Genomic DNA, 12,464 nt, shown 5'->3' with positions numbered 1-12,464 from the left:
GAGTGGCTTCTGGGAAGGTGGTACAAAGAGGATGGAACAGGAAGGAGAGAGCTTTTCAGTGTAAACCTCTTTGTACCTTATCACTGTAATACATTGTAGATTACCTGGTTAAAGATATATTAAAGGTTTAATTACCACTTGTTTCTGCCGTCTAACTCTCTAGTTATCTATTGGTACAGTTTTGCCATTATTAGGTACCCACAGTAGATTTTTAAAATTTTGTTTTAATTTTTGAGTTTCTTTTTTGGCGTTTTGCCTGTAAATAATTTTTTAACTAAATGCAAAAATTGCATTTTTATTATTTTATTCCTTATTTCTGTGATTATTTTTTTGCCTTGCTTTGAAACATAGTGCATTAACAGAAAATCAGTACTTGTCCATTCTAAAATCTGTACCTATCCATTCCTATTTTTAGCTGAAACTATCAGATCTTGCCTTAGTTTGAGTTCTTACAGGAGTGTAAGATGGTAATTGCTAAAGCAAGGTCTGGTAGGAGATGAGGTCAAGAGCACAAAGTAGGAGTTTGGCTTTGAACAAGAGAAAGGAAACCTTATATGTATACAAATACAGATATCTTTGTAGTGTGGAGACAGTAGAGGAGACAAGGCACTTCTCACTGATCCTATTTTTGATAAAGTAGGAATTGAAGTCATGCACTGAGGATGACTGAGTGTCAGAAAAGGGTGATGCTCTCAAATAGTCATTGAGGGGAAACTAGTAATTAATGGCCTACTAAGTCTTGTTTTTCCCCCCATAAGTGGAGGAGGTATGTTTGGGTATCAGACTTTAGGAAATAAAGGGCTTTGAATGCTGTGCACTAAGGCATTTGGATTTTTTTTTTTTAAATTTATTTGTTTTGGCTGCACTGCGTAGATTGTGGGATCTTAGTTCCCTGACCAGGGATCAAACCCGGGCCCCTGGCAGTGAGAGCACCGAGTCCTAATCACTGGACTGCCAGGGAATTCCCAGGGATTTTGTTTTTAGAATGTGGGAAGATCTCAAATATTTTGGAGTAGCAGATCTGGTGTGATCAAAGTAGTGTTCTAAGATTATATCATAGTTACAAGATGTATTGCAGTGGAAGAGAAATTGGAGTTATTAGGTAGATAAGCCTGTCTGAAGATTCTAGGTGGTAGGTGTTGTGCTAAGTACTTGGCCTGATATAGTGGCATTTACAGAAAATGGGAAGACAAATATTGTGCTAATATTGAGAGTTTGTGAAAAAGCATTACTAGGACTTGGCAACTGAACCTAGTAAGAGAAAGTAAGAAGGAGCTTTGATGTTTCTAGCCAAGGTAACTATTGGAACTGTGGTTTTATGGACAGAAACTGGTAAATTAGGAAGGAGAGTGAATTTTGAAAGGAGAAATAATTACATTTTGGAAGGATTAGTTTGAAGTGATGGCAAGGCTCTAATGTCCCATGTTGGGGTCTTCAAGATAACCCCTGAGATTTGCTAGATGGAGTCACAGGACTGTGTTGTAATCACGACCACGATTTATTATATCAAAAGGATACAAAACACGATCAGCAAAGGGAAGGGGTACATGGGACGAAGCCTGGGGAAACGAGTCATAAACTTCCAGAGTCCTTTCCTCATTTAGGCACACAGGACCCGCTTAAGTCCCCCAGCAACAAATTGTGGCACGTGTGAAATGTTGCGTACTGAGGAAGCTCATTGGAATCTCAGCATCCAAGCTTATTATTGGGGGATAGCCATGTAGGCACCCAGTACCTAGCATGTATCAGAATTCCAGACTCCCAGAAGGAAAGCAGGTGTTCAGCGTAAACCATATTATTTGCATAAACAGTTTAGGTGCAGTGAGTATTCTTTCCAGTTGGTGGGCGGAAACCCTCCCAAAATCCAAGTCCTCAGAGGCCAGCCAAGGGCCAACCTTGCCAGCAGGCCTTTCTAAGAATAAACATTCTGAGGCCTGCCATGTTAACTATTTTCTGAACGTTCCATGAGGTGGTTAAGGATGCTCTTAGAGCATAATAATGTTTACCTTTGTGGTAAGAAGTTAGTGGAGGTGTTTTTATCATGATACAGAAGCCTGAGTTTAAGCAGAAGTATGATTGAAGAGGCAATTTTATGCTATGTGATTACAACTATATGACATTCTGGAAAAGGCAAAACTGTGGAGACAGTGATTGCCAGGGATTGGGAGGGAGGGAGGGATGAATAGATGGAGCACAGAGTATTTTTAGGACAGTGAAAGTACTCTATCAGTAGCAGTTGGGTCTATTTAGGGGTGTTAGGTAAATTCAGACTTTTTCTACTAAAACTACGTGTACTAAAAAATGGTTCTTGGATTTGATAAGAGTCTATTGTATTAAATACTGAAAATTGATAATTTGAGGTTTTTTTCCCCTAGAGGTACTAATTCAGATATACTACCTATAGTAAATCTGAATATACTATAAGTTTTTTATAGTATATGTACTATATTCTCCCTAGACCTACTAATTCAGATATACTGATATGCCATGGGTCGAGTAGGACCATGGTTAAAAGGAAGGAGCATTTGATAAGTGGCCTGGAAGGAAGTCCCAGATCTTAAAGTCATGGTTGATTCTGGAAAGAGAAAACTTGTCACAGTTACTTATTAAACATCCTTTGAATGCTAGGAAAAAGCCTTACAGAACGTTCACTTCTGTTTGGCCTAGTGGATAGAAGACTTGCTACTTACAGTACTATTTTAGTTAAAGCAGTATATTGCTGAGGATAAGGATTATTGCCATTAAATTTTTTACCTCTCTCCTGTCTAATGAATACTGAATAAATGAAGCATGTTTTACACTGACTTAACATATATTTTATTACTTCTTCTACAGGTATCTTCACAGTCATCACTTCTTGGAGTTGGTTACCTTGCTTTTGTCAATTCCAGTAACAAGTGCACACCCTGGTGTGCTGCAAGCCACAAAAGATGTTTTAAAGTTTCTTGCACAGTCACAAAAGGGTCTTCTTTTTTTTATGTCAGAATATGAAGCAACAAATTTGTTGATCCGAGCTCTGTGTCACCTTTATGATCAAGATGAAGAAGACGGTCTCCAGTCTGATGGTGTCATTGATGATGCATTTGCCTTGTGGCTACAGGACTCAACACAAACTTTGCAGTGTATTACAGAACTGTTCAGCCATTTTCAGCGTTGTACAGCCAGTGAAGAAACTGACCATTCAGATCTCTTGGGAACTCTTCACAATCTTTACTTGATTACTTTTAATCCTGTGGGAAGATCAGCTGTTGGCCATGTTTTCAGTCTTGAGAAAAATCTCCAAAGTCTTATTACTCTAATGGAGTACTATTCCAAAGAAGCCTTAGGGTAATTTTATGCTTAATCCTTAAATTTTCTATTTTATTGGAAAACTACATCACTAATGGGGTAGTTTCTTGAAAGAATGTGTTTTGAAAATAAAAACTATAATTTTTTGACATAACACATAACTTCTTAATTAAGGATTAGAATGATGAAATCTCTAAGATGTGGCTATAAAGAAATGAAATAGCTTCTTCCAGTTTCCCCACGGTGTTAAAAAAGATTGCAGCTGTAGTACTCCTGCTAATTTTTGTGGAGGGGAATCCTAAGGTACAGGAATATACGTATATCTTAAGAGTCATGAGGACTATCTTGCTGTCTTCTGCCCTCACCTTCTAAGCTATTCATGGTGCTCGGATTTCAGAAGTGTTTTGACTGGATGAGGGGGATTGAGAATGACAGTAGTTTTCAAGAACTTGCCCTATAGGGCAGAGGGTTTTAGTGTATGAGAAGAGAAACATGCTCTTCCTGGTTCATGCCATACAAAGCAGTGGCATCCTTTGCATCGGGGTCTTGATATGACTCCTTGAGTGATGGATCTTTTGGGGGGACCTATAAAAGGCAAACAACAGTGACTTCTGTGCCTAGCTGTATATTAACAGCTCTGTAGTGGAAGTCTGAATAATCATGGTGGTAGGTTGATTCATCACACTTGTTCCTATTTATCCAGAGTGAACAACCATTTTAAAGGAGACCGATGAAGTGTACTTCCTAATCTTTCATTGCTAACGAAGTACACTTATTAATATTTCATTGTTCTGATCTTATTTCTTAATAGAATTTCACTTTCCATTTTGATGCATGAGCTTTGTTATTACATACTTTTAAGTAGTGGTGTCAGGTGAATTGAAGGTGAAACTTTAAAATGTGATTTCCCGTTTTCAGGAAGTCAGTCATGTTTCATTGTGAAATTCCTTGATCCCTTTAAAACCAAGTAGAAAAAAATGTTAAAAATTGTTCCTAAAAATTTATTTTCATTTCAAAAACTTTAAAACCTTATTTTGTTTCAGTGATTCCAAGTCTAAGAAGTCAGTAGCTTATAATTATGCATGCATACTTATTTTGGTGGTGGTTCAGTCTTCCAGTGATGTCCAAATGCTAGAACAGCATGCAGCATCTCTCTTGAAGCTTTGTAAAGCAGATGAAAATAATGCTAAATTGCAAGGTATGGTACTTGAAGTTATTTTAAGCATTTATGATATGTGAGGAAAAAAAGCCTTTGAATATCTGTTGTTAGTACTTTATCATGTTTTGATTATATACCTGGTAATACTCTGTTTTTAACTTTCTGAAAGTTAAGATACCTTTTATGGAGGTATTTTATATGGTGTTCTTAAAAAGATTTTTAGGAAATTGTTCAAAGTACCTTTTTCTGAAAAGCCATGGAAATTTGTGGGTGGTTGAAGTTCCTAATCAAAGTAGAATTAAAGATGAACTCAGAAGTTCAGTTTTGTGTATAGTTTGCATGTGTGTGTGTTTTCATATATGTATTTCTAAGTACAACACTGTTCTAAGTACAACTTAGAAATCCATTTTTATGGCAAACCTTATGTGGGCAGTCTTGAAAAGTTTAAGGTATTTAATTACAATGTTTTATTATTTTATTTTGGTTCTTGGCTTTCTGACCTTGCCAAGTAGAAAATTTGATAACATTGAGTAAATGTTATGATAGCATGTGGCCTCTTTTCTTTCCTTTTTTTTTGTTTTGGCCGCACTGCATGGCATGCGGGATCTTAGTTCCCCAACCAGGGATTGAACCTGTGCCCCCTGCAGTGGAAGTGCAGAGTTTTAACCACTGGCCCTGGACCGCCAGGGAAGTCCCAGGCCTCTTTTCTTTTTAATCCTAAATTTTATGTGCGATACCACCAGTAAAAGTTGGGTACTGCACTCAACTTTCTATATTGAAAATAGATTTTTTTCCCCCTGAAGTATGCCTTTATAAAAGGAGGGTATGCAGCGTCTTCAAAGGTATTATTAATGCTTTACTACATTTTCTGTGTGATGGGTACACTAGTATTTGTTTTATTATTCCTTATATCTTTCATTTGAGCACTGTATATTCTACATATATGAAAGAGTTAATTTAAAAATGTGTAGGAAAATACTCAGATGTAAACAGTTGTAATCCTCAGGATTGTAGTACCAAGGAAGGGTGACTACTATTTGCAGTTTCCTTCAGTCATTCCTATAAAGTGTCTAGAACTTATTACGTGAGAATGCTTTTCTAAAAACATTTTTGGTGATAAAGTATAGGTTTTACGGCATAGCTTCTAGGAGAGTTTTGAGTTCGGTTGCAGTAAATGGTATATTTCATGTGTTTCTTTTATAAACAAAGCTTGCTGTTATTAGTTTTGGGGCTATAGTGATTACTTTTAACTTTATAAAGGCAAATTAGGAAATTGATAAAATTTAAAATTCATGATAAGGGAAAAGGCACTCAGCAAATATCCCCCCATGGGTTTGATCCTGTTAGAAATGAATACATTTTGTGTATGCTTTTTTGGGGGTGTGGGAATCAGTGGCAGCATTAGGTGAATAAACATTATGTTATTATATTGGTTTATGAGTGGTCAATTTTATAATTCTTTTTTAATGTAAGTTGATTGCTGCAAAAATATTCAGTATAGTTAGATGGTTTAACCATGTAAACGTTTAAGTTTTCAGAAACCAAAAAACTAAGGGTGGTAACCTCTTTTTTATATATATATATATATATATATATATATATATATATATATTTTTTTTTTTAACATCTTTATTGGAGTATAATTGCTTTACAATGGTGTGTTAGTTTCTGCTTTATAACAAAGTGAATCAGTTATACATATACACATGTCCCCATATCTCTTCCCTCTTGCGTCTCCCTCCCTCCCACCCTCCCTATCCCACCCCTCTAGGTGGTCACAAAACACTGAGCTGATCTCCCTGTGCTATGCGGCTGCTTCCCACTAGCTATCTGTTTTATGTTTGGTAGTGTATATATGTCCATGCCACTGTCTCACTTTGTCCCAGCTTACCCTTCCCCCTCCCCATATCCTCAAGTCCATTCTCTAGTAGGTCTGTGTCTTTATTCCTGTCTTGCCCCTAGGTTCTTCATGACCATTTTTTTTTTTTTTTTAGATTCCATATATATGTGTTAGTATACGGTATTTGTTTTTCTCTTTCTGACTTACTTCACTCTGTATGACAGACTCCAGGTCCATCCACCTCACTACAAATGACTGAATTTTGTTTCTTTTTATGGCTGAGTAATATTCCATTGTATATATGTGCCACATCTTCTTTATCCATTCATCTGTTGATGGACACTTAGGTTGCTTCCATGTCCTGGCTATTGTAAATAGAGCTGCAATGAACATTTTGGTACATGACTTTTTGAATTATGGTTTTCTCAGGGTATATGCCCAGTAGTGGGATTGCTGGGTCATATGGTAGTTCTATTTTTAGGTTTTTAAGGACCCTCCATACTGTTCTCTATAGTGGCTGTATCAGTTTACATTCCCACCAACAGTGCAAGAGGGTTCCCTTTTCTCCACACCCTCTCCAGCATTTATTGTTTGTAGACTTTTTGATGATGGCCATTCTGACTGGTGTGAGGTGATACCTCATTGTAGTTTTGATTTGCATTTCTCTACTGATTAGTGATGTTGAGCATCCTTTCATGTGTTTGTTGGCAATCTGTGTATCTTCTTTGGAGAAATGTCTGTTTAGGTCTTCTGCCCATTTTTGGATTGGGTTGTTTGATTTCTAAGCCATTATAGTAGGACATTACATTTCATTTTAAAGCTTGTTTAAATAATTAGACATAAGTTCATTCCTGTATAAAATTTAGTTTATTGAAATGAACATGGATCTGATAATCTAAAACCATGGTTTTTCTCAGGAAAAGAATACCTTTACCTCCCTTGTTTTAAAGGCTTTGTTATAAAGGCTTTTATTTTAAAATATTGTATTATGAATTACTATTTTTGTTTTTAAGAACTTGGCAAGTGGCTTGAACCTCTGAAAAACCTTAGATTTGAGATTAACTGCATCCCAAACCTAATTGAATATGTTAAACAGGTAAGTAAAACTTAAAAGTGCCTTGATTTTATAGAACTGTGTGGTAGTATTTAGTAATACTGTTTTAAATCACTTGTATAGGTAATGCAGTTAAATGTACTTGATTGATTTACTAGTCTTGTGGGTATAGATTGGTACTGGGTATAGATGGGTATGTAATTGTGTGTATACATGAACACAGATGCACACAACCTTATTGCTTTCTATTACCAGCTTCTGTCCTACTTTTTTCCCTCTCAAATAGGAATAATATCACCTACCATTTTGATCACATTTACAAAGTGTTTTAAAGTTAAATGCTATGATAATGTAACATATAATTATAGTTAAACTTTAGTGGAAAAGAATTTCCCTCAAAATTTGTACTTGAAAATTGGTAGAGTCAGTACCAGATAATTGCAATGGGGACTAGTTCTGTTAATTTGGTACGGTTAAATCTGCAATTGAAGTAATTAATGAGAGTTGAAAATCATATAATTCATAATATTACAGTTGAAAAATTCATATACACTTCAAGTAATTCATAATGAAAAAATTCATTAAAATCGTTGCATTGTTAGTTTTGGAAGTTTGAAAAGTTTTCTTTGCTCCTTAGCTGATCCAATGTGTATCATAGGAAGAAGGGCTAAAAGTGCTCATAGATGCATAAAAAGTTTTAAACTAGAGGGGCAGAATGGACCTTGAATTATCTCCTTTTTCATTTAACAGATGAGCTATATGTGTTGTGTATGTGTGTGTGTGTCTGTGTGTGTAAACCACCTTGGTCTTGGAGCTGCAGTGTGTTATTGAAGTAATGTATGTGTATTATCTAATGTGTTGCTGTCTTGACCCACCAACAAAGAGCTATTTGGGTTTTATCTGCTTCAGATTTTTCTTCACTAACTTGTCTCTCTTCTCTTTTTCCTCCATCTCCCCTAAGAGTACTTTTTCCTCCTATAATGCCATCGTATTCTTCTGTTCTTTATGCCTCAGATGATATCTAGAGTTTTTCATTATGTTCGGTCTTTTATTTAGCAGAAGTACAGTAGTGTCCTATAAATTTAGATGGTCAGGTATTTAGGGTACTTGTGCATGGTTAGGAGAATATATAAAGTATCCAATAAATATCAGATGGTTTCACTTAAAGTATTTAACCAATAAAAAGTTCAGTACTAGAAATTTGAATTACATGCTGTAATTAAGAGTTTTAATTTTTATGTAAATCCTTGTCCCATTAATTATGGTTATTATAAATGACTCTCATTCTAAGATGTACTAAAGACAGTTGATCTAAGACTGAAACTTCACTCTGTGGCTCCCTGCTGCCTTATGTAATTTGTGAATTATTGAAAGGCAGCAAGGAAGAAATTAGAGGAAAAGATAACCTAAGGTGGGAAACATATGAGGAAAAGGATTTTCTTATTTTTAGGTTTCTCCTCTGAGGTTTCGAAGCTGAAATAGTAACATTTTAAAGTGCTATTTCTTTTAAGTTTTTTTAACCATCTATATGCTGCTCCTTGGAAACTACAAAAATAAAGCAACTTAAACGTAACTATTTGTTGCCAGGAAGCATAGCGTGGGCAGGTGCTAAGGACATAGGCAACTGTATTTCTTTTTCCTCTAGCCATGCCCCAAATGGCCATCATAACTAGATTCTTGTGGTATCTGCATTTTTTAAAATGTATGTTATGTAGTGTTAAAACATTCCGTCATGCTTCCTCAGTTTTCAAAGAGCTTTAGTACCCATAGGGCTTTGTAAAATCAGAGTCATTTCTTCCTTTTTGGGAAAGAGGATGTATAGTAAGAGTATCCAAAAAGGAGCTATTTTAAGTTCTTAATCCAGAGAGTTTCATACATAATCTGTATGTAGCCTTTGTTTTAGTCAGTACTTTTTAATATACTTGTGTTTGCAATTACTCATTTTATGTTCAAAATGTCATATATGGTACAACATGTGCCAAAGATTATATAACCTTTATAAACTTCATTAGCCTTATTCATGTTTTAAATTTAGTTAAGAAGTTTAAAATGATGTAAGCACTTAACTTGAAACTCATATTTTTAACTAATACCTTCTCTGGGCCTGATAGGTACCAAGAAATTAAACTTTCTGTTCATTTTTATTTTTGAAGAATATTGATAACTTGATGACCCCAGAAGGAGTTGGCCTTACAACTGCCTTGCGTGTTCTCTGTAATGTGGCATGTCCACCACCTCCTGTTGAAGGTAATGTGGCTACTATACTTAAAAACTACTATTTTTTAGGCCTAGTATAAATATCATTTATTAAATAAAATATTCAAAATCTTAACCAATGATTAATATGTAAGTAATTAGAGTTTTTTTTTTTTTCTCCCTTATTTATATAAAGGTCAACAGAAAGACCTGAAATGGAATCTTGCTGTCATTCAGCTTTTTTCTGCTGAAGGAATGGACACCTTTATTCGGGTGCTGCAAAAATTGAACAGTATTCTGACTCAGCCTTGGAGACTCCATGTCAACATGGGGACTACCCTTCACAGAGTTACTACTATTTCAATGGCTCGCTGCACACTTACTCTTCTTAAAACTATGTTAACGGAACTCCTGAGAGGTGGATCCTTTGAGTTTAAGGACATGCGTGTCCCTTCAGCACTTGTGACTTTACACATGCTCCTGTGCTCTATCCCTCTCTCAGGTCGTTTGGATAGTGATGAACAGAAAATTCAGAATGATATCATTGATATATTACTGACTTTTACACAAGGAGTTAATGAAAAGCTCACAATCTCAGAAGAGACTCTGGCCAACAATACTTGGTCTTTAATGTTAAAAGAAGTTCTTTCTTCGATCTTGAAGGTTCCTGAAGGATTTTTTTCTGGACTCATACTCCTTTCAGAGCTGCTGCCTCTACCATTACCCATGCAAACAACTCAGGTATCACTTCCATATAACATGCATCTTATAAATGACTGCAATAACACTTTTTAAAAAGCCAGTGATTTTGTTTAAAAAACCCTCATCTCCTTCCCCTAAGAAAGACATAAGATAACTGGATGAGGGTGAGATAAAACTGAAGCAAGTTGGTCATTAAGGAGATATGGGAGTAACATTTTAAATAAATTTTTGTTAATGTGAATTTTATTATGCTGTTATGTATACTTGTACTTTTGTTATTTTTAAATCCTTTCCCCCCACCTTTACCATGTGTTAGAATTTGCCATTAACTAGGTTGCTTCACCAATGGACTCTGCTCTACTGACTGCTAACCTGAGAACAATAAGATTTTTTAGATGCATTGAATTCAAGCAAATGTTTAATTGTATAACAGAAAATTAAATGTTTTAAGCATGCAGTAAAGATGTTCTTTTCATAACAGTTCTTCCTGAACAGTTTTTGTGACTATAAATAAATATTTAAAAAAATCTATGTACACACACATTATACTTTTTTAACAGGTTATTGAGTCACATGATATATCAGTGGCACTCAACACCCGAAAATTGTGGAGCATGCACCTTCATGTTCAAGCAAAGTTGCTCCAAGAAATAGTTCGCTCTTTCTCTGGCACAACCTGCCAGCCCATTCAACATATGTTACGGCGTATTTGTGTTCAATTGTGTGACCTTGCCTCACCAACTGCACTTCTGATTATGAGAACTGTGTTGGATTTGATTGTAGAAGACTTGCAAAGGTATTTTCATTTTGCATTAAAAATTTTTTTCCTCAAGTTATTTTTGACACATTCATTTTTTTTTAACTTAGAATTTGGAAACCAGGGTTTAGTGTGCTCAGATAATATGTGTACATATAAATATACACATATACATATATACAGACACACAGACACATGAATATATATAGATTAATTTTAATTAGGAAACTATTTCATTATTTCATGTGCAAGATATCTTGAAGTGTTTCAAGATTTGGGGTGTTTGAAAGGTGAGCTATGAAGTACTCTGATTTAAGAAAATACATTATTAAAAACCTGAATTTACAAAATTTTATAGTAATTATAAAATTCCGGAGAAGTTGTCATACCCAAGGAATGAAATTTTTTTATATAAGATTTGTGTAAGTTGATATGTGTTGAAAAACAAATTATTAAATAATGCCTTAAAATCAAGAATTTTGTTTACTAAATGTGTTGATTTTATTTCAGCACTTCAGAAGATAAAGAAAAACAGTATACTAGCCAAACCACCAGGTTGCTTGCTCTTCTTGATGCTCTGGCTTCACACAAAGCTTGTAAATTAGCTATTTTGCATCTAATTAATGGAACTATTAAAGGTGATGAAAGATATGCAGAAATATTCCAGGATCTGTTGGCTTTGGTGCGGTCTCCTGGAGACAGTGTTATTCGCCAACAGTGTGTTGAATTTATCACATCCATTTTGCAGTCTCTCTGTGATCAGGTATTTATAGTTATTTTTATAAATTCTTTGTGTGTGTATGTATTTTTTAAAAGCTTCTCTTGATGTAAATCTTGGCTGTTAACAAAGAGATCACATCTGTTTCATTACTCTTACTGTTGTTTAGGGAGATAAATTTGACCAGTGAACCAACAATAAAATAATTTGGTGCTATATAACTTTCTTTGACTTTGTACTTCACAGGTTTCTCTGAATAGCTCTTTTCATTTTCTTTATGAGACACTGTCTTTGGATATTTACTTTACATGCCCTTGTATTCTTTGGGGTTGGTTATGTCTAGTATGTTCATTTTCCTTCTGATTATATTATACACCAATTCACTCTTGAATATTGTAGTTTTGTGATTGGTCGAATTAATACCATGATTTCTTGTTTGGACAATTTTTAAAAAAATCTTTTTTGGCTGCACCCCACAGCATGTGGGATCTTAGTTCCCTCACCAGGGATCAAACCCGCGCCCCCTGCATTGGAAGCATGGAGTCTTAACCACTGGACTGCCAGGGAAGTCCCTGGACAACTTTTGAAGGCGTCACAGGCTGCTACTACATTTTAGTGTGTTTCAGACTACTGTGCTATAAACATCTATAAAGACGTTGACTAAAAGTAGTAGTATTTCTTCCTGCTGTTTATATTATTGACTTCCAGTTTATAGTTCCATGAGTTAATGAGAATTGTTTTAACTTTTAG

General features: G+C 35.2%; 1 protein-coding gene across 1 annotated transcript in view; it reads left to right on the top strand.

Annotated features, from left to right (window-relative positions):
* The window catches only part of VIRMA (vir like m6A methyltransferase associated), a 59,979-nt gene that overhangs the window by 23,963 nt on the left and 23,552 nt on the right, over positions 1-12,464 (top strand). The window contains exons 9-15 of the mRNA XM_061171714.1: positions 2,836-3,327; positions 4,332-4,486; positions 7,301-7,383; positions 9,495-9,588; positions 9,734-10,278; positions 10,800-11,035; positions 11,507-11,759. Coding sequence (XP_061027697.1) covers positions 2,836-3,327; positions 4,332-4,486; positions 7,301-7,383; positions 9,495-9,588; positions 9,734-10,278; positions 10,800-11,035; positions 11,507-11,759 — 1,858 coding nt within the window. The remainder of the gene's footprint in view (positions 1-2,835; positions 3,328-4,331; positions 4,487-7,300; positions 7,384-9,494; positions 9,589-9,733; positions 10,279-10,799; positions 11,036-11,506; positions 11,760-12,464) is intronic.

The sequence above is a fragment of the Eubalaena glacialis genome, chromosome 17, assembly GCF_028564815.1.
Source record: "Eubalaena glacialis isolate mEubGla1 chromosome 17, mEubGla1.1.hap2.+ XY, whole genome shotgun sequence".
Taxonomy (NCBI): Eukaryota; Metazoa; Chordata; class Mammalia; order Artiodactyla; family Balaenidae; genus Eubalaena; species Eubalaena glacialis.
The sequence above is the reverse complement of the archived record's forward strand: the minus strand, read 5'-3'. Positions and strand labels throughout refer to the sequence as shown.